General features: G+C 41.2%; 1 protein-coding gene across 2 annotated transcripts; it reads left to right on the top strand.

Annotated features, from left to right (window-relative positions):
• The first annotated feature begins 303 nt into the window (after positions 1-303).
• On the top strand, positions 304-23,210 carry nme7 (NME/NM23 family member 7). Of its 2 annotated transcripts, XM_080506013.1 has the most exons (12): positions 304-373; positions 2,342-2,443; positions 4,460-4,626; positions 5,482-5,592; positions 6,138-6,188; positions 6,351-6,558; positions 6,682-6,787; positions 12,372-12,436; positions 13,067-13,135; positions 13,366-13,467; positions 22,397-22,504; positions 23,084-23,210. In XM_080506013.1, the coding sequence occupies exons 1-12, from the start codon at positions 371-373 to the stop codon at positions 23,114-23,116; spliced, it is 1,125 nt and encodes a 374-aa protein (XP_080362139.1). In that variant the 5' UTR covers positions 304-370; the 3' UTR covers positions 23,117-23,210. The 2 variants fall into 2 exon arrangements, with proteins under 2 accessions (XP_080362139.1, XP_080362138.1); XM_080506012.1 differs by lacking the exon at positions 23,084-23,210 and having other exon boundaries at positions 22,397-22,620.
• The last annotated feature ends 126 nt before the right edge of the window (positions 23,211-23,336 follow it).

Genomic DNA, 23,336 nt, shown 5'->3' with positions numbered 1-23,336 from the left:
TCACCACAACATCACTAACCTTTGCCGCCGTCGCATAATTATTACGTCACAGTGAACGTGCGGTCCGACGGTGAGGAAACCTCCATGTTCTAACGTCTCTCCTGCTTAAGTTGCCGAACAGGACAAGGGACAAGATATTAAGTAACTTACTCTGTACATAAATGACTATGTACTTTGTGCTATCCCTTTATTTGTTTGTAATGTTTTATATAAATTAATAAAAGAAAAAAAAAACATTTACGATTCAAAGATCACATGACTTCCGGTCTCGAGAGAGAAATGGCTGCGCCCTTTGTTTGTTGGTCGAGCTGACAACGGATGCTATCTTCTCGCGATTCCATGTCCTTTAAAGTTATTCATTTGGTTAAAAATGGTGAGTCAGAAACCCCCTACTTATATTAAAGACCGTAAATATCGTATGGCAGCTGTCAGAACTGATTTAATGTTAGGAAACAGCAGATCGCAATCGCAATATACATGTAGTACGCCGTCATATAAATCTAAACAAAAGCTACGTTTGATTGAGAAGTAGTTTGAAGAGACCATAAAAGCTCGTCCACTATTCTTTATTAATGCAAATTGAACATTAAACATGGTATACAAAACACTTTATCATTTTAACTTACTGTCTAAAAGATTGTATGAGTTTCACCAGTGAGTATGTTTACACACCCCAGGGATCTGGGTCTCCTTTGGCCCTTTTTTGTTGTGGTAAAGGGTCAGGTTAATGATCACACACACACTGCATATTTTGCAAATCAGCTGTCCTTGACAAACAGTACCAAGTATCACTGCACCTACATTTTGACATTGGGTAACACCATGCGGAATATAAACTGATTTACCAACACACTCCACACTACCTTGCTTCATACTGTAGATAATAACATTGTATCCAGCTGGCATTGTGCAAAAACCTGCACCATGTCATTCTTAATTCCTCAATTGAATGGTTCATTTCATCTTCCATAGCTATTGGTCTAGCAAAACGCTTGCAAAAAAGTTACAAAAAAACACTTTAAGTGCGATTGTTTTTTTTTTGTTTTCAAGAAATATAATTTTAGTTTCTTCACATTGAGTCAACCTTCAGTAAAATCAGCAGACATAACACAATAGTCAGACCCAGATTTAAACATTGCAGGAGCTTGTTGCAGTGAAAGCAAACTACCTTTTTCTTTGATCATTAATGTAATCATCACATCCAGAATGTTAAGAGGAACTGATGACAAAATGCATTTGTTGCAGACTGGTGATGTTATACAGTCCAGGAAGTGGAAATTATTCTCAATATCCATCTATTGTTGTACTTTTCGGCCCTTTTTCTCAAACAAAAATGTTTTATTTGGCCTTAGAAAACTAAAACAGAAAACTTAATATTTTTTGTAATTTTTTTTGTGTTAGGGTAGGGCTGGTGAGCTTTAAGATGTGCACCAAAGGAACCCGACAAATAACCACACTGCTGAGCAAACTGCCTGACATTAGTTGTTGGGTTAAAGTGTGTCGTTTGCATGAAACATGAACCAATCTAAAGCTTACTATTACAGAGACCACTATTCATTTTCTTTATCCAACTCGTTGTAGCTCTTTCACACAAAGAGGCATCCTGGACAGTTTGCCCTCAGGATCACCCTCACACCCATGGTTATGACAGAGTCCTCTATCTCTCTGACTCCTGTGACTTTGGACTGGGGGAGAAAATGAAGGCTCCTGTGGTGACCATCTGCATGCAAAATGCTGGAGGCCAAATTATGACTTTTATTTCCAAGGTAAAACAGGGCAAACAAATGATTGCTGGTGTCTGCTGCTAGTAATTGTTTTTAGTTGATGAGGTAATTAATGAGCAATTAATTGATCTGATTAGTCACAATTCATTGCTGGTGGCAAGCTGTACAATTTAAAGATTTTCAAAGGTCTGTTGTCGTATGAAGCCCTGAAGTAACCTGTGGAAACTGTGATCATACTTAGATGATGCTCACACCACTCTGACGAAAACAAATGCATATCTGACAGTCATTGCCCAACTTTAATATTGCAAGTCGCTGCAAGTTGGTTTCACAATCAGAGCGTGAAGGTATGAAGGCAGAATTGGAAAAACAAAATGAACCATTGAAGATGTAATCTTACAACCCAAAGTTGAACAAGTGAATTTGAATCACTCTCTTCTTTCTTCCTTTAATGATGATTGTGAAATCATTCATGACTAGATCTGTCTTTAATGTAAACCGATATACTTCATATTCTGTGTTTATGGTTGGTTGAGGCAGACATTAATGCCCCACCATCCTTTTATAAGCTCAGGACTGGTGGTTATGTGGCACAAATCTTTGCTGGGCTCTTTCAGGAGGATCGCTATGCTTTTCTTGCCGAGTGGTACGACACCACAGCATCTGTCGTGCGGCGTTACCAACTGTTCTTCTATCCTAAAGATGGCTCCGTGGAAATGGTGAGCACTGACGACAGCATTTAATGTTCCTCAATATGACCTCCTTTTTAAACAAATAAAATAATAAAGCTGTCCTAAATGCATTATTATGATTCCACACACTTTGTCTGAGGTGTCGTGTATTTTATATTTTACTCCTGTCCTGTGTTGTTTTCCTGAGAAGTAGGCCAAAGGTGTTTTTGGCACATTAGATGCTCTCCAAACAAATTCTACTGATGGTCTCCTCTGACCTGACCCAAGGGTTTCCTCCTGTCTTTTGGTGCATTTTATTTTTTTAATGATTTCAATTTGATTCATTCAGTGTGTATTGACTATATCGCTAATATCCATGCAGACACTATATTCCACAAATAATGCTGAAATGTGGTTTATGAGTTATCTTTGTTTTAGTAAGATTTCTGGATTTGATATTCCTTTGTTGAATAGATGGTAACTCATATCGACATGTAAACATACATCTGAACTTGGAACTGATTCATGATGATAGTTTGATCAAGATTCAGGGAAATAAACACAAATTGTCTATTAAATTCAATACAGTGGGTTTGATTTTGTCAGAATCAGTTTGATGCTGAAGAAATCTTCACAATGTTTATTCCTGACTTCTGAGCACCATTTTTTTTTATTTCAATCTAAATGTTAAATCCTAAATGTTGTTATTGTCTGTTATATTGTTAAGGATAAAGCTGGCAAAATAATTAACAAAGACAACTATCGGACTATAGCTCTGGCTAGTACTTCATCCAAGGCCTTGGAGAGAGCTATATTGAATAGAATGGAGAAGTTTGTTATGACATCTGACAATCAGGTTGGTTTTAAACAGAAACTTGGCACAGACATGTGAATTTTTTCTCTAAAGGAGATTTTAAACTTGTATAACAGGCAATATACAACAATTTTTATGTGTTTTATTGATGCCTCAAAAGCTTTTGATCATGTAAATCATGAAAAGTTATTTTACAAATTGCAAAATAGAGGAGTGCCAAAATATTTAGTGCGAATTTTAGTGTTTTGGTATGCTCATCAGTCTATGTCTGTTAAGTGGGGAAACTCTGTATCTTCACCCTTTTATGTTAGCAATAGTCTATGACAAGGTAGCATTCTGTCCCCTTGTCTTTTTAACGTGTATATGGATGATTTATCCAAGCTGCTGAATAGACTGGCTGTCGGGTTGGCAATGCAACCATTAATCACCTGATGTATGCAGACGATTTGGTAATTTTCTGTCCGTACAGTAGTTTATTAACTACTGTACGGACAGAAAAGTCCCTTAACAACAGTTAGTTGTTAAGGGTTTGCTCTCAGTATGGATTAGACTTTGACATTACATACAACGCAAAAAAGAGCAATGTCATGATAGTGAGGAGTAAAGAGGAAACTAAACTATCTTTCTCTGAATTCTCGCTGTCAGACATTAAACTTAGTGTGTGACGAGGTGAAATACCTGGGACACTACATAACCTTTGACCTGTCAGATGATAGAGATATTTACCGGTAGTGTTGTATGCTCTGTATGTGCTCTGTATATGTTAGAACTGCTCTGTTTAAAGCATATTGTACTCCTATGTACACTCCCCACTTGTCTTGGCATTACAGAAAAGCAGTATGCTTAAACTTCAGGTGGCATACAATGATGGCATGAGGATGCTACTCAAGATGCCCCGCTGGAGCAGTGCCAGTCAAATGTCTGCTAATGCTGCTATACTAACTTGTGCTGCTGTGCTTCGTAACTTCATGTACAGATGCATGTGTCGGCTAACAGACTCTGTTAATAGCATCATTTGTTCTCTGACCAACCCTATTCAAAGCTCGGTTAGGCTCTTTTCTTGTCTGTGGAAACACTGGCCCTTTAGTTTATATGGCTTTTAGATGATCATTCTTTTCATGTCTTGTCTGTTGACATGTATGTTGTATGTCTGCTATGGACCTCGTATGAGTCCGAAATAAAGTGTTGGATTGATTGGTTCAATGGGCTGTTCCCCGTATAAATATTAATGTGTGCGTTCTAATTCCCAGTTTGATGTGAAGAACCAGCGAATATTTTTGAGAAGGACCAAATACGAAAATATCCACCAGGAGGACTTATTCGTGGGGAACCGAGTGAACGTGTTCTCACGGCAGCTAAACCTGATCAAGTATGGGGATCAGTACACGGCAAACAAACTCAGCAGCAAGAAAGAAAGGTGGGGTTGTCATAGTTGGTACTTTACTTTTTATTGATTCCCTTGCAGGAATTATTTTTTAATTTTTTTTAAATCCCATCCAATTAACACTTAACTTTAACTGCATATCCCAAGAACAGTGTTTTTTTCCCCATGGGGAGCAATTGTGTGTCACTGGCCCTGCTCACAGTACGAGTAGCAACCTGTCAGCAATTGGTTTCAAACCTGTCAGCTCACAGTCACAAGGTCACTTCCCACAGCCCTGTGATCGCACAAACAAGAAGTCATTTGGCCAGGTGCAGTTCTTGTTTTGTGAGTAACGTGGAGAGATTAAAGTTGATTGCAGAAAAACATTTCCGCCCATCTAGCTGTATCCAGCTGAGGTTTACATTGAGCTGGAGTTGATCTCACTTGACCACTGAAATTAGTTATTCCTGTTTTGATCTTGTCGTGTCTATTGGCATAAAAGTTCCTGATTTCTTTCCTCCCATAAACCAGTACGGAATGTCTAATGGCCCATCTTGGTCTTGAGGAGGTTTCCTAACACCACTGGCTTTCGATATTAACTTAACCTGGCAGGACTTTGTTCCACACTTTCAGAACAATCGGCTCCCCAGAAATACGCAAATATTGAGAAGTGAGATATCATTCATAGTGTTTTCACAGTTCGTTAAATCCAGCCCCTGGTGGCCACTTGTGGTTTCTTGCATGCTCTACTTTTCTTCTGGCCCCTATTTGACAAACAACCATTCCCAGCACATCACAAACAGACCTCAATGCATTGTGGTTCCCTTAAAGTCGTTATGTCTACTCTTGTTCAGTTACCTCTGGTTGTCTGTGATGTCTGATGCCATGTTCTCCTTCCTCTTTTCCTAGGACTTTTGCTCTGATAAAACCAGATGCAGTCACCAAGATCGGAGACATCCTGGAACTGATCTACTCCTCCAACTTGATTGTGACCAAAGCCAAAATGACAAAGCTGACATGGTAAAACCTGCACACAGATGCCCGAATAACACTAGCATATTCATGCTGGACTATTGGACACAAACTCTTCTCCAGGAGCAAGATGGTGGCTGTTTTAGTGCCAGCATCTTAATTAAACAGGAGGGACAGCTCTCCTTTCTCACACATTTGGAACATATGGTATACTGAAGGGCAAACAAGGCTGGCATTTAATTAACTCCAGACTGTTTTATCAGGCACTCATTCAGGGTGTGATCATGCTCCCGAAACAAACTCAACCGCTGATTTATCGTGCGAAGTATTGTATGTGATTTGTAAGTATAGTCCTAAGAGAAACTTGTTCACTGAAAAACCTAAAAAGTTTCATACAGAGTATTTAACTACTAAACTAGCTTTCTGAAGCCTTTTCTATAAATACGATACGATTCTAATCATTCTAATCAAACGAGTCAGAGGCTGAAACATCAGTGACTATGTTCATGTCTTTCTCAGTAGTTTGGTACACTTAAAAGTATAAGATCACTTTTCTACTAATTAACTCAGGTTATGTTTTTCTTGCACTACAGGAGCCAAGCAGCAGACTTTTATATGGAACACCAGTCAAAGCCGTTCTTCAAGTGAGTGCCTTTGTAAATGATTTGCTGGATGTGGAGATTTCTGATGACTGGCTACCACCTGTAGAGTAGTCGTAATCATGCTGACGATGATGATGATGTAAAGCTGAGCACATTTAGCACCGGCTTCCTTGAGCTTTCCGTCAGTGTTGCTCCCCTTTGTAGTAACCTGGTGCAGTTTGTGTCGTCGGGTCCCGTGGTTGGCATGGAGCTGATGGGTGCCGAGGCCATGTCTATCTGGAGGAAGCTTCTGGGACCTGCAGACGGCGCTGTGGAGCGGAAGGACATGCCGCGGAGCATTCATGCCCAGTTTGGAACAGATGGCATCAAAAATGTTGCACATGGCTCAGATTCGCTTGCCGCAGCAGCAAGAGTGAGGGCGCTAAACTGAACGCTTCAGATGTTATTGATGTGTGCATGCATACTAACAGCTCAATACGTGCATTTCCAGAAGTAGTAGCATTAACCTTTTTTTTTTGTCCTATTTTCCCTATAGGAGCTTGAATTTTTTTTCCCTTCCACACCCTTCCACTGTCTCTCTAACACAGCCACCTTTACAGACTGCACATGTTGCATTATCAAACCTCACGCCGTATCGGAAGGTAAGGTTCACATAAGCACTTTTACACCATAGAATTATGAACTTTCAGCGCTGGTGACAAATTCTATTTCTAATTAAATCAGAATCCAAAGGCTACAAATAAACCAATTTGCAAAGGTACTCAATACCAGAAAAAACATGCCTATTGCCTTAATAAACACCAAATGGATCTGTGTTTATTAATAGCATTTATTAGTATCTTTTATATTACCTGGAAGAGGTATATGTAATTCTTTCTCCCGAGAGATCATATTTAAAATAATCTTGAAGGCCGAGCCACAAGTTAAACATATTTCCACTTTTCCAGTTTTCTGTGATTCATGGTTTTACATTGTCCTGGGTTCTTATTACCTTTGTGCCGCCCTTGTGTCCCCCGCTGATCCTTCAACTTCCTTGGTTACCCCTGATTGTAGTGGCCTCAGTGAGTATGTTTGTTCCCAAGGTTTCTCTGTTCAGTTTGATTGCAATTCCTAGTTATCAACCTTCAAGTGTCTCCTTGCTAAATATGAATACAACTCTTAGTCAAAATCAGTTTGTTTTGAGAAGATATTATATTGGACTATATTGACTGGCTTCAGTCCATAAACACTTTATTATGATGTTATTTTGTGGGCTGGGCTACAGCGTTTTATGTGATGTGGCTCACTTTCAGCCTTTTTTTCCTGCCTGTTGCCTTTTGGAAATCCAGAGAACTATGGTCTGGCTCTTTCCCATGCTCCTGATTGTCTGATCCTGAAGCTTGAAGCTGGGCAGGAGTTCTTTTTCAGTGGCAGATTCCATCTCTCTGCAAAGACCATTCATTGGTTTTATTTCAGGAGTCAGTGTTCTATGTTTGCTTTTCAACATGTTTGTGCTGCCTGATGTGAGATCTGATCATCCTGCTGAAAGAGACTATGATCTTCACCTTGAACTTAATTTTATGACAGTAGCTGAAACATTTCTCTTTGAAATTTATAGAATTCTTCAGATTTTGTTCTTGGACTTTCAAACGTTAGAGCATGGTAGGGTGGTTTTGATGGTCTGTAAACAAGAAAATGTTTTGCATCTTCGAGAGCTTTGCTTTTGTTTTGTGTGTGATAGGTTATGGTCTCGGAAAGACTGAGAGCATCTCTGACACTTGCCTTTGTTGCCTTTGTCTTAGTCGTGCTGTCCACCTTGACTGTGGTCCTTGGCATCCTGCTTGGTTAATTGTATTGTAGAGGCTGAAACCAGCACGCCACAATTTTCCAATGTAGCTCTATGTCTATGTCCTGCTGCAACTCTCAACCGTCTTACACTTCTGTCATTGTGTTTCTGTCATTGTTAGTTCCACATCCCAGGGACATTCTTTTATCACAGTAAAGCAGGAATAAAGATTTTAGGATGTCTGATAAATAAATTGTATGCTTAGTTGAAATCATACAAACAATTATGTCCAGCATACTTTTTATATCGGTTTTCCCACCTCAACAAAGACATTTCTTTAAAAACAAGTTGTGGTTACACAGACTTTCTTCATGTGTCTTCATGCACTGAAGTGATTTGGACCAGCATCATACATATCTTTTCTGTACATTATACCTTCACTGGTTGACTGTTTTGACTGTCCATAATGTCTGCAACTCTGCACTGTCAAGCATGTTGCCTCCCTCCTGCCGCTGTTAATGTCCCTGTGTCACACAATAGCACCACATAGCAACCAAATTTGTCTTTGGATTTTTCCAAATCCGTGCCCTGATCCCTGTTAGTGGAGCATGCCGCTGGAGCTCTGACCTGTGAAATGTGAAATTCTCAGGACAGGGCTCAAGTATGCACACAGAAGGTTGTTGACTGAGGACAGGCTGGACGTGTAAGCCCAGGCACAGCACATTAGAATCAACAGGCTCCCCGAGGCCCCACACAAAACGATGTCATTTCTTTCTCCTGATTAGATCTTGAAGTGCTTGTCCTCGGCAGCCATTTGTTTGGTGTCCGATTTGGACCAGGCTCTCTTTTATCTCTGCTATTTATAGGAACACAAAGGTCACTGTAACTCCAGTGATCCTTTGACTTTTCCACTCGCGCCACCATCTGTTCAGAGTTTCAATAATTGTATTTCTGCAAAACGAATCACACTTTGATTTGACACAGTTGTGTTTTTGTATTTTCCAGATCAAGTGCAGACTCTATTCTTATTCAAACACCCACATGAATAAAATAAAACAACCAGGATAGAACACTGCTGGTGAAATTAGATTTTGTTTTGTGACAGTTGAAGAAGAGCTGTAGAAATGATATCATCAAAAATGTATTGATTGAAGGAGAAATACTAAGTGTGTGTGTTAATACTGTGGCAGTCTGTTCACTAGCATGACGCCCTGCCACACCTACATGGATCAGAGCCAGAATTAATGTCGGTAACACCTGATGTTTTCTTGCCCTCACACGTTCCAATATTTGCCTTGAGAACATTTTAGACGGTCTCCTCGTGAAAAAGAAATAATAAAACACATAGGTGCGGACCTGCTTTGACTGCCTGCCTTGTTAAAATTGCAATTAGCTGTCGCTATAAATCCCTTTAAATATCAATCGTGCTGTCCTATAAAAGTTTGAGTGAATATTAAGTGTCATTGACAGTTATCCTTTCTTTGTGAGAGTCCTGTACCGTTAAAAACTGGTTCTTGAGATCAGCAGTCTACTTTTGATGTCACTACCCACTGCAGGCAGGAAGTCTCTTAGACACCTGCAGTGTTTGAGATATTCTGACACAGTTTGGATGTCAGACTTTTATAGCGCCACTCAACCTGCTTTCAGCACCTCCACCTCCTTTCCTGTTCACTACAGCCCAGCCCTGGTTAAGAGTCTTACATACTCTTACTATGAGAGGATGGATATTCACATTATCTGTGAAAGGGTTGAAGAATATCTTTTAGGAGAAAGCTTCACACTTGTTGATGGATTTCTTTCCAGGCCCAATGGCAATCTACAAGGTAGTGGGTCTGGTGTCAAATTACAAGCTTTTAATATTGAGTGGTGGCAGGGCAGAGGTTGCAATATAGGTTTTTGGAGTCAACCACAAGAATGGTGGCTGCATGAAGAGCTATCAATTCGTCCTCTCTCTTAATTCAACCTGGTGATGCAGGGAATTTGAGTGTAACCCTGTTTACGCATGGCGAAAGGCAAAATGCCAACAAATTCAAATGAGCTGTTGATAGAGGTACATTTCATAATCAATTATTTTGAAGTTTTTTCATATTGTAGTATTTCTACTGCAGCCAAAGATGCAACCTTGCCAGTTCTAACATCGAATGTTTGTTTGGCTGACGGATCAATAGCTGGCAGGTGTGCTTGGCAGCTTATACACTTTGTCTTCTGGTGCTCAAGTTGTAAAGAGTTTCCAGAGATCTCCATTATCTTCATCTCCGTGGCGTCCCCTGTGGCACTTCTTTGTTCTCACTTTTCATGTGACTAGGTTTGTAGGTCATCTGCAGGTTAACAGGTGGAGTTGTATAGCAAAAAGAGACACGCTTCACACCCCCATCCGAATTCAACCAGAACCATGGAATTGATCAACTGGTCCGTCAATGCGATCGACCAAATTTTTGCGACATGACGATCGGGCAAAGGAGAGCCCACATGTCCCGATGGGACGTTTGCGGGATGCTGGATTCCTGGGGTTCCTGGAGGTCCCTGTGTGTGGCCAGTTTTCCATGGAGGGTGTGGAGGACCTCTACATATTAGGATTAATGATTGCAGGTATGCTGCTGATTGGGGCTGGCGGCTTTCTGATCTGTCGCAAAGTTGAAAAGACGCGGGCATTGGGAAGGCTGCCTATCGTCACTGAGAGATTGTACCGAGCTTTGAACAGTCAGATTCATGTGATAAACGAACTCAAGAGTATGCAAGTCACGACTCTTGAATGTTTACCCCAACTTGGAACCATCTTGGTGGAAGTTAAAACTCGGCTGGGAAGCTAAAATATGGCCACGATTTGGAGCAGTATGAAGACCAGAGACATTCAAGGTCAAAAGATAAAGCTGAATCACCTGAACAAAAACAAATCTAATCTACATTTCGGATTTCTTCCATGATAAACCCCTCACCACACCTGGCCTACTGGAAGCTTGCTCTGTTCAGGACTCAAGGCCTTCTCACAACAACAGAACTGGACTAACTGCAGAGACAAGCAAACAGTATATTTCAGCATCTTTGCTGCGCCCCCCCCAACTCCAAGCAGAGGCTGTGGGGTGAGATATGGCTGCGCACCTGTTGTGCTGTGCGCGAGACACCTCCTAGCGGCGTGCTGCAAAACTACCCTTCCCAGATCCTGAGTGCTGTCTCGAGAATATGTTGTAATCTGTCTGTTTGATGCTTAAATGTGCCTGAGGTGGATTTTTCCCCCCCAATTACAGACTGCTCTAAGGAGTACAGTCTGTAATCCGTCTTTTTTTCCCTCCTCTCCTCACCTCTTGTTGTCCTTTTTTCTATGCAATTTCGTTGTACCTGTTACAATGACAATAAAGATGATTCTATTAATTGCTCAAAGTACAGTTTTACTGTCACCCCACAGTGTTTACCTTTGCACGTGATGTGACATACTTGGTTTGAGCCATAAATAGTGAGGCCGTCTGCACGGTTTGCTCGGCTGAGGCCAAAAGTGGGACCACGAGTCGGTTCAAAGACAAACGGCACTAAATAGCTCTCTATGATTTCCCCTGAGGGTCACTTAAAGAAGCTGATTTACGTGCCGGCTACGTGTTCTGGACACAGCCAATCACTGCCAAGATAAAGGTAGTTGTGGCTGAAAATGCACCAGACATGACTGGAATAGAGAAGCCACTGTTGCCAGGCACCCAGAATAGTATCTCCTAGCAACAGCACCAGCTGCTTCGGGGAGGCGCGTCGAGTGTACGCGTGTCCTCGGCATGGTGCTGGCTGCTGCCTCGGGAGGGCGCAGAGCACCCAGGAGGAGCTTCCATTGCCTCATGCAACAACTCAGGCTGTGACTGAAGCGGGCACAGAGTCACAGGCGGCTGCTGAGTCACCTGGTCCAAAATTAAAGACACAAACGCTCACAGCGGCGGTGAGAATTAATGGAAAATGTCCTGACTGACGAGCGCGTGAGCTGCTTTTTATCAGGATGTCAGACTGAGATTACTGAGACTGGCGCCCCCGTTCAATTATGTGTCGGCTGCAGTCTGACCTTCACTGTCACTGTTGCACCTTCGTCCCTGCAGCTGTGTCATTTTTACAATAATGCACGGCCGCAGTGTTGAGTGGTGATGCTCTGCATCTCTGTTCATCTGGACAGAAATATTGTCTCCACTAATAGACAGGACATCTGTAAGACAATCACTGTTCTTTACCCAGAGGACACACTGAGGTCACTGCGCTGTACAATAGCATGTATTTGCAAACAGGAGCATTGAAATTATTTTTATAGCTCATTTGGTCATAACTGCTCTCTTTTTGACTACGTTGTCAGGTTCGGCAGCTGAATTTGTTTGCTTTGAGCTGCATTCAGAAGTTTATTGTAGCACTAAACGGCTCACTTATCAGTGTGTGCAGACTTGAAAAGAAAGCTCATAAAACCTTTCAGATATGAACAGCGTTTGTTGTGTTCACAGGGCTGATGGGGAAGATCCTGAACTCCATATCAGAGGCTGGATTTCAAATCTCGGCTCTCCAGATGGTAAAGATTTATTTTGCTGTATTGCTGCAGTTTCTTCTGTCTTAAATCGTGACTCTGATGTTATTGTGACATATCTCGGCAGTGTAATACTGATGCCAAGTTACTTGAATCAAAATGGAATAAAAAACTTTTTGAGAGGCAGCTGGCAGGTCCCAGCCTCCATCCACCAAAGGACTCTCATTTAGCAATAACAAACACACTCATCTCACTGAATTTTATGTGGCTTCGTTATTATCGCTACTAGTAAACACTTGTAACTTTTTAAAATAGTTCAATACGTCATCATTCTGTCGCCTGGTGTATGCATTGGCTTCCTGTGATTTTCCCTGACCTCAGGATTGAATTTGGCATCAGTGAAACAGGCAGTGATATAGATGAGGCTTCATACAAAACAGATCACGCAAGACAACAGCTGATGTTAGCATTTTCATCATGAAGTCACTTAATGTCCATTAGCTGGCAATGTTTCTCAGCTGGTATCACGATTTGGAGCACATGCACGAGGCCATGGATTGAAATGTGACCATCAAAATTCCATGCTCATGTTATGTTTTCATTTCCAGGACTACAGATTTTCATATTCCACTTTGCAGATTTTCTCAAGCAATATTCTTTTTTTTTTTTTCTCAGTTCAGCCTGGGGTCTGCGAACGCTGAAGAATTCTACGAAGTATACAAGGGCATCGTGCCAGAGTATTCTGTGAGTGTAAACACCACACTGTTGTGCCATCACTGCATCAATGCTACTTTTGATTGTACTAAAACAAATGGCGTGTCATAGACAAACTGATGAAAGCCTTTGGACAAGTGAAAGAAGATATGGCAAACTCTGTCAGAAGCTCCCTGTTTGAAGTTCACTTCTCAGTATATTTTGTTATCTGAGGGTCTATTTCTGTACCAGGGTTCTTCATGTATTTTTCCTCTCTTCAGAATATGGTGAATGAATTGTCTTCTGGACCGTGCATGGTCCTTGAGATCCATGGTACAGATGTTCCCAAGACATTCAGAGAATTCTGTGGGCCATCTGATCCCGTGAGTGTTTCTTTGTTTCATTGTGTTTCTGTGGCAGTGGTTAATGTGAAATGTGGGATAGGCTTCCTCTGTGGGCTTTCACTGACCCAGGATGGTTCCTGGGTCAGTGAAAAGCTTCTCACCCACGTTTCTTATTTCAATTCTTTACTAGAAATCCAAATGGAAACGATTATGTTAAGGTCTACCGCATGAAGTGTACTTTATGAAGCATAATCCAAACTTCCGAGAGAAATTAGAAGTCTAACAGTTAGTTACTATATATAAAGACTCAATAATTCATCTGTAAATGATTGTACATCCACCAATCTTTTTTAAATAGAGTCATCAATCCATCCAGTTTACAGACAATTATCCTCTCATGTAACTCACACACCAAAGTTGAAGTAATGTCGTCTGATAAGATAAGATTTTTTTCATCCCTGATGGGGAAAGTCAGACATCACATCAGCCCCATAACTGCACAAAGACGTGAAAATAGGAATATTAAAGAACAAGAAATATTACAATAAAATAAACATTGTATTAATTTATTGGAGACAAAATAGGATATTGCAATGAAAGACACACTCCAGTATTTACAACAAAATAAGTAAACAAATAAACAGACTCTTCTCAAGTAAAATGTACTAATTCAGAGTATTTATAATGCATTGACAGAGCAAACTGAACACCTCGGCCTTTATACAAGTTTAAGTTTCCAAACATTAGATGTTTACCGGTGCAAAGGTTTGTAGTTTTCTTTAGAAATCCAACACCAGCTGCTTTTTCTTACTGGCATTGATCTGAAGATGGTGCCTCTTCATCTTCAAGCCTGAGCAACAACGATGAGAAATTTTAGGTTTTCTCGTGGGATCATGTCAGCGCTGCTTTTGTCTTGTAGTTCTGCACACCTGTGAGCCTCACTAAATCCCGGTTTTCATTCTGTTTAAGATGCAGATCAGGATTTTTTTTTTAACGCCTCTCTAACCGTTGCTCCGTACTGTGCCTCTCCGGTGAAATAAACTGAAGTGGTAGTATTAGATGTAGAATGCCGACTGGTTATAAAGTGATTCCATCAAATGTATAATTGACTCATGAATCCTGAATTATACCATACAGAAGGTTTGTTTTGCCCTAAGATGAAACATTTGGACTCATATCTAAACTTTAAGGCTTTCACGTGGTTATGCAACTAAACTAAAGATGATGAGTTGAAGTTAGAAGCGAGTTGTGGGCTGAATAGATCTCACTGTATGTCTGTGTGCTGCGACAGAACCACAGAAAAACCTACTGTATTTAGTCAGTGAGCACAACGTTACACAGAAAAATTTAAGCTAGCTATTTAAAAAATAATTTAGCACATCTGCTGGATGAGGATTTTAGAACATGGAGTTATATCTTAGAATGAGAAAAAATAAATCCATCTTATACATTAATGCTAATTTTATATGTTTGTTTTCCTTGTCATGACACATTATTTGACGGATGCAACTTATCATCGTACTTGCAATCAGTGAAATGAGGCAGTATTATGTTATACTATGAATCAAAAATATTGTCGTCAACAAAGCAATCAATATAAACAGAATAACAGTTTTACTGTAGGTACTTTTCACTTCTCTTACTTGTTACAAATTGTGAAAATTCCATCACAAAAAAATGAAAAGTATTTTCCTATTATGATCATGGAAAACATTTATGCACTTTAATATGTCCATTATTATACCTATTTTGAATTTGAAGGAAATGTCAGTATTACTTTTTCAACCCGTCTTTCTTGTATTGTGGGAAAATACATGGGGAGCGTGTGCAGGTCTTCCTGATGGGGCTCAAACATCATTCATTGAAATTCAAAGGAAAGCCATGAGGGATATGCAGCATGTATGTACGGTCAAGGTGAGGGCAAGTCTTCAGGAAATGAATCTCACTCCGTGTCAATGTCCCCTGAACTCATAGAATCACATCTGTGTGAATCCCTGCATGCATGTGTGTGTACCTGAGCTCTGGGGAGCCGGAGCTGTGGGGCTGTGCTCCTGCGTGATGTGAAATCTAATGCTCCGCTGGGTTAACCATAAGAATGAGCGGTTACACACCGGCGCCGTTTCTCCCCTGAAAATGTGGCGGCTGCTCGTGACTGAGCTGTGAGTCTTGTCCTGTGTTTAACCATCAACCCTCCAGGACAGAATCAAGCTGTTGGTTGAAACGGCAGCTTACCGGGTGTGTGTGTGTGTGTGTGTGTGTGTGTGTGTGTGGGGGGGGGGCTGGTAATTAGCCAATGATTTCCAGCTCACATGTAGCTACGTACTCTGCTCACCGACGTCGTGACAACCACCCTCTGTTCATTTACCTTATCCACATCAGCCTCTGGTTTGGTTTCTTACAGGCTCCGCTCAGAGCGGCAGTGAACAAAATGTGCTGGAGATTGTATCTCCTTTCACATTATCCAACCTCCCTCCCACCCTCACTGTTTGTTTTATCTAACTCGGGGTTGCAGAGTGAAGCCGGTTCCCGCTGACATTGGGTACACCCTCCACACGTTAATAGTCCCTCTCTGGACAAACTATATACGTTAAAGCCATTTACAGTTTTTACCACACAGACACACACAATTGTGGGAGAAACCTTCGATGTGCACTTGGTTCCACGCTTGAACTGGTGCCGTCTTGTTGTGGTGACGGTGCAACTCGCTGCAGAGCCATGTCGCCGTCTTTCAATGTTAAAATACAACTGCTCAGTTTCCAGCCCAATGTTTTTACAGTCCCACACAAAAATAGCTGTGATTCCCCCCCAGCGGTGGTGCCAAGGCTGAACTTTTCTTTAACTGCGTTTCTTCAGTGGAAATACTTCTCGTCTTGCGCCACCACTTCTGTTTGTAATGTCTGTGGAACCTCTACGGTGGTAGAAGTGACCCTGGTGTGGGTCTGAATGCTGTGGATGTGGGCCAGAAATTGCATGAAACCCCATGATGTCGAGATGACGCATTATTGTTATTGTTGTATTAAATCTTGTTGTAACAGTTCCTCATCTAAATCCACTTATTGCATCGTTTGATGTTGCAATAATTGATCTCTCTGTGTAATCTATTACAACACCCAGATATCAAGTGGACATACTTATTGGCATATATGTCAAATCTAATTTAATCTGATGTTTCCAGCCAACGTTTAGCCACCATTTGATTGAATGAAACTACATATAGAGAGACGGAATAATATTCCCGTGTCATGCTTTGGCTTGAATCTCTCTTTGGTTGGTTTATCATATTCAGTGTGTTCCACCTTAGTCCTAAAATAGTGATACGATCAAACATCTGGTTTACTTCTTTTATTTGGTGCAAACAGAGACCACCTGTCAATGTTACGATTACCATGTGGTGTAGGCTGGACTTCCTAGATATTAAGAGAAATTAAGAGAGCAGTTTCCATTAGAAATCTATAGCTCGATGCATTAAATACAATGCCTATTAAATTTGACTTGAAATCAAAAAAGTTGCCATCCCGCTGTCGTCCTGAAGACTTGTTTGATTTGCAAAGTGATGTGTATTAAAAGGATTTCCAACAATCCAGTTATAGTTATTACCAGATTAGCATCAATAATATTCTATTCTGGTACAGGACATGAAGGGTTTTTATACCTCTGCACTGACCGGTCGTCTGCAGACTGAGTCTGATACCCTCAAAAGAATGGCTGCACCTTTCCTTGATTAGAGTAATTTCAAGTTATTTCAAGTGCATTAGTTTAATATTAGTATCTCCTTACATAGCTGTGCTCTACATGATGCACCTCTTACATTGAGTTTATCTGAGTGTCGTTCAGCTTTTCAGCCCGGGGAAGGAAACGTGAACAAGAATGGTGTGTTAACTTGGAGACCAGCTGATATGATCACTGGCGGACCGTGTTGTCCTCCGTGTTATGGGGGGGGGGGTAACAAAATGCGGGTCGATGTGGGAGGACTGAACGGCTGTACAGATCATCAGGATGACAGAGTGGCTCACACAAACCCCACAATGTGAACGGAGCATTCAGAAAGGTTTGAAACTGGTTAACAGACTTCGTCTCATTCCAAAGGAGAAGTTTCACATGTTTTGTAGAGAGTAGAAGTTGAGATGGTGTGTTGGTCGACTGCTGCAGGATTCTCAAGAGAAACTTTTCTGGCACTCAATTCAAGTAAAAATCATAGCCGTGTATTTTAGGAATTAAATTTTGTGCAACACTATAAATGATTCTTATCTTACTGTGAAAATTTACTTGTTGGTTGTATTTTATTTCACTTGTATTTTAAATAAATGTAGATTTATTATTATATTTACAGTTAAATTAATACAATCATTTCAACAAATATTTTAAATGTCTGTAGTAGTACAGTAATGTAATTAACTTACATTTATACTGTTTGTATGTATTATTCATGTTCATAGTATCTAACATTCAGATCTTTGTCATTGCACATCACCGTACATTGTCTCATTGTAGTTTGTTTAACAATCAAAGCAGCAGCTTTAATTGTTTTTTGGTTTAAATGACAATAATGTCCTGTTCTATCTTAACATTAGTGTATTACTTCAAGTCAAAGCGTAAAGAAAAGTGAAAACATAAAAAAACTATGAAATGGGTTGTCCAAGATTAAACTCTGTACTCGCTGTACACGTATAACAGGACTTGAGCACAACAGAAACGTAGCTGGAGTGAATAAATTGTGAGTAAGTTTGATTTGAAACAGGAGAATTTGTTCATGAAAAAGACATAATTCATAGGAACACAACAGATTTCGCTCTTTAAACATGGGTTTCCTTCAGTTTTTCTTCTGCACAGGCCATAGAAATACAAATATGACCACACTCTACATTTTGAAACTCTTTGGAGCCTGAGTTGCAATAATATCTTCCCTTTCCTAAATCAAGCCAATAAATATTCAACAATTATTATTTTTATAAAAAAAAAAAAAAAAAAATCCTTTCCTAAATGTGGAGCCAGACACGATTCAGAGTTCGAAGTGTGCTTTGGTCTGAAAATGCAGTAAAGAGTCGGTTGTTTGTAATAAGAATAGAGTATTGATTTTCTGCAGCTGATCAATAAACAGTACAGGTCCAGTGTGAACGAGCACATGATGGCCCAGTTGGAGCCACTGACCTCAAACACAGTTCACACTTTAAAATCCGGTGTTTGTGTTTTCCTAAAGCAACACATGAACAAGCAGCGCAGGACAACTCATGCCATTAACTGGTCACTTCTCTTACAATCAAAACGCCCGTTGGATCCCACCTCCGCACCCTCGACTGCCGTGCGCTACGTCGGCTCAGTCATGAGATTGCGCTCTGTCTTGTGATGTTTCCTGATACCAGAGTGGAAAGAGACAACAGTTGTCTGTAAGCTGGCCTCCACTCGCTCCCAAAGAGCTGCACGTTCTCTCAAGTCCTCTTTTCAACCCACAGTTCAACAGAAGCGCCGTCTGCCGGTTAGCAGTGCAATGTGGTCACAGTTCAGCATTTGATTTCTATAAGGAGAATGGAACTGGCCAGGACTTCCTGTCACACAAGGCCTACAACCCGGCATTGTCATACTGGGAAAAGAAATTCTGCTTTAGCATTGATTTTAGAGGTATTATGCTATTATTTGTGTTATCTCCAGTGACCTCTCTCTTAATGGTGGAACTGATAAGAAGTCGCTCTAACTAGTCTTTTAAGATATTTAGAAGCCCCCAAAAGTTTAGTTAATATACTTTTATCTTTTTAATAGATTTTGTATAGAAACTCATCAAGTCACAATGTAAACCGTATGACGCTGTGTAAAATATAAATATAAACCAAAGGCAATAATGTGTAAATCACTTTGTTTTAACGTAAAGTTAACAGGCAATAAGACAACATTTCAAACATTGAAACTGAGGAGCGTTTCCTAATTTGAGCTCAGCGTTTGTCTCGATGTGGGATTTCATCATTTTGAGTCACAGCATGTGAAAACCCTTCAGTGCGTGACGGGTCTGAAATGCAGGTCGCCCAGTTGAACACCCAGACTCTCGCTTCACAAACATGCTGCTGGATTGTGTGAAGAATGTGGCTTTGCACTGAGCGCTTCAATCCTTCTGTACAGTTTCCTCAATGTGGAGTCAGAGGCAGGACGCACAGATTTACTGAACGGGGGATCGACGTTGATGCTCAACAGCGTTTACGGGTTTTGGAGCAACATGTGTCGCCTTTGTGCTCCGGCTTTCCCTGCAGACGCTTTGTTTGTTTTACCGAGAAGAAGTCTGATGGGATCCAGCCTGTATAAGTGCTGAAATGAACTGCCTACAATTCACAAAACCTCACTCCTAAGTTCAACATGTTTATGTTTGTCATCATTGGTGTAGTGTGAGCTGCTGGCTGTTCATTGAAGTCAATTACAAGTCACTGTGTGGTTGTTTTTAATTCATACTTTCACAACGTCTCCACATTTCGTAAGGCGGGGGTGTAGACGAGTGTCTCCCTCACGTCGGCAGGGCGGGACAGTAAGCGGCGCGTGAAGGATCAGACATTTCTGGACAGTCACGTGGCAGCCAGGTCACCGTGTTCCGGCCATTACACGAACATCGGCCTGGTAACACTATGGGACTCCTTAAAATCAAATTAAACACTGACGGCAGGTCATTCATGGGTAGCTAATGTAATTACCAGAGAGCTGCGCTTTGCAAGGAATTCTTTTATCGCTAAGTAAATCCCCCCCCCCTAATTTCCTCTTTGTCGTCGCTGGCTTCAGTCTCCTGTGGCACGGGACTCATCGGCTGCTGGCAGCTCTCCATGCTGGATGTGACTCTTTGCTTCCATTCGTAGTGGCGGTGACCGGCTGTATCACTGCCACTTCCTCTCATCTTCCCTCTTGATTAAACCAAATGGATGCTTCCAGTTATACGAGAGGCCAAATAATGGTTTTGGTCATCACAGTTAAAGTTTGTCATAAGATTACCTGATTAAGGCCTTTGTGAAGGACTTCAAGTGTGTAAGTGTATTTCTACAGCTGGAAAACCTACAGGCGTGTGAATCTCTCCTTTTACGGGAACCGACTTTTTAATTGTTGTGGACCGCCGTCGCCAAAATAGCCACAGGACAGCTTCTGAGTTGTAAGGCACGTGGCTTTGACTGACACCAGTGTCTGACCTGTGAAGTCATTCTTCAACTTGGAGCCTTTTAAATCAAGATCGAGGAACATCCTGGTCTCTTGTTCTTGATACATATCAGAGAAACCTTTTTTTCTTTTTTTTTTTAAATATAAACAGCTTTTTAATTTCTATCCTAGTGATGAACCTCTGCTGTGACTTGAGGAGAGAATTTTCTCAGTCAGGATAAAATCGCTCGGACTCATGAAACACACCGCTAGCTTTGACTCATTCAACTATATAGAAGCTCTACTAATGCTGCTACTAGAATTAGTAGTTGCATAATCTCAAAACCTGGCGGTTTTGTGAGGAGATTAATACAATACCACATTTTACAATGCCAGTTTGTCTCGCAGTTCCTGTAGTCCTTGATCGTTCAACCTTTTCCGGTCGTTCTGTGTTGTAGTTGAATCAACAAGAGGACGCCAGCCGTGGATTTTCGTTTTCATAAGACAATGAGGAGCTTTGAGGAGGGCTCCCGTCAGATTTATGACTCTAAAACCTGTTCCTGCCCTTTGTGTTGAGGCTCATAAACCACTGGAGGATAAACAACTCGTCTTGGTAAACATTTTCCTGCGATCTGACCCGACAAGAAACAAACTTGCACGTTTCCCCGGCACCGTACATCTTGCCATCACTCAATTAGCTTTTCCCAGCATATCACATATTACTACAGGTTACACAACACTGGAGCAGCTGTGGAATAAACAGTCATCTTAGTGACTGAATTATTCACATGCCGCCCCTCCTCCGTAGGGGGGCCAGTCCTGTGGGAGGGCAACATTTCCTGAATCCATGGAGGAGGGCACCAGAGCCTAGCTTTGACCTTAGGAGTGATGTAGAAACAAAACCAGGTGGCGTGTGTGTATTGTATGTGCATTAAAGCATTAAAGCTCTGACAAAATGGATCCATATGTGTACTGATGGAATTTGCAGTTCTTTTATTTGTACATCTGAAGATATCAATAGAACTTTGTTGATTTTCCAACTGCAAAAGTTTAAATAGAAATTTGGTGAACAGTGACTGACCAGGAGGAAGCAAGTGTGTCAAAATCTTCTCCAGTACTTCCACATTTGAAAAGATTAATGTATTATATTCACCCTCTGTTGAGTTTCTACTCCAACTAAACTGACAGAAAACCACCAAAATCTGATGTAGCACCAAAAACTCACCATAAAGGCGACGTGTGTTTGCAGAAGCAGATAAGTCCATACTATGTGGCATCTTGCCAGACTGCAGTGAGTTTTGCTTATTTCTTTTCTATATTTGAGGATTTGTTCATAGTAATAATTGAAACAGAAGCACTGAGGTCCTCCTTGCATACTGAAAACTAATGATTGTTCGGTTAACTGGTGACATTTTCTCACCGTTTATGAGGCCGATATTGTTTACAGATAGTTTGATAAGCCGACTTTGCCGGCATCCACTCCATCACAAACGTATTATTGTGACACAAGTAGCCGGGACAGTGTGGTGTAGAAAATGTTGTCTGAAGTTTCTTCCTTCGATCCAGCTGCCGTGAATTTATTTAAAAAAAAAAAAAAAAAAAAAGGAAACTGTAAAAGTGTGCGTTATACAGATGTGAAAATGCGCTTTACGGCAGCTTACGGCATTTTTTTTTTTGTTCCTTCCTCTACCGGGTCACATGTTGGTTTTTGCTGACTAATCGCTCTGTCTGAGAGCGAAGCAGCAGAACCGGATGTTCAGTTACCCCCCAAAAACAATCTCAGCTCTTTATACAAGCAGTCTAAAAATGTTAACAGCTGATCATGAACAGGAGACTGCACCTCTGACATGTCCGGGTTTTCATTCGACAGGACATCGCTCGGCACCTCCGTCCCGCCACGCTGCACGCGCTTTACGGCAGCGACCGAGTGAAAAACGCCGTCCACTGCACAGACCTCCCCGAGGATGGTGTTCTGGAGGTGGGCGACACACGAGGCTCCCCTCAACCCAACAGGTCTCCTCCCAGTCTTGAGAGCCACGCATAAACAGCCACCCGTTCAGCCAAGAACAAAAGAGGAAAGAAACCGCGCTGGAGTCTTGCGTAGCAGCATCTTTACCCGGTCTCATGACTCCGCTCTGAAGGCCGCCTCAGATCACACCGGGTTTGAAGAGAACAAGAGTGGCAGGAGGAATTTGAAACAAAACCATTGTTTTCCAGGGAGTGGGTCGGACCCATCGAGCGTCATTGTTCAGGAAAACTCCTGATCTCCAGCCCTTGGACAAATGCCTCCTTGTTAAACATTAGCCTGTGACTGACTGAGCTGCCATTTTCCCAAGACTGACTGGAACACGGCAGCCAAGAATGAGGCTTGAGCAGAGGATTTACTGTGTGACCTTTGTCATTGTTATGTCAGACTACGAACATTAAGACAAATGACAGCAATTGTGACATTTTACTTTCTCAAACACAGGCAGACAAGACTTGTACAAAAATTTGGTTTTGTCCAGTAAATGACCATCAATGAACTGAGTGTTAATTTGACTTTTCTTTTTCCCAGGTGCAGTATTTCTTCAAGATTATGGACGGATGAAGAGTTCAGAACGCACAGACAGACTTCACAGTTGACTCAGTTTTATGTTTATTGTTTCAGCCTTATGCAGATTAAATAAAGTGACAAGAGCAGACTCCTGACAAATGTTTTGATCTTCAACATTGAATTAAGTATTTTTCACACCAACTAAACAACGGGATACTGCATTGCCTCTGATGTTCTCTAAACTTTTTGACCAGCGACTTTGGTATTGAATTCA

This window comes from Blennius ocellaris (genome assembly GCF_963422515.1).
Source record: "Blennius ocellaris genome assembly, chromosome: 12".
Taxonomy (NCBI): Eukaryota; Metazoa; Chordata; class Actinopteri; order Blenniiformes; family Blenniidae; genus Blennius; species Blennius ocellaris.
This window is presented reverse-complemented; position numbering and strand designations above follow the sequence as displayed.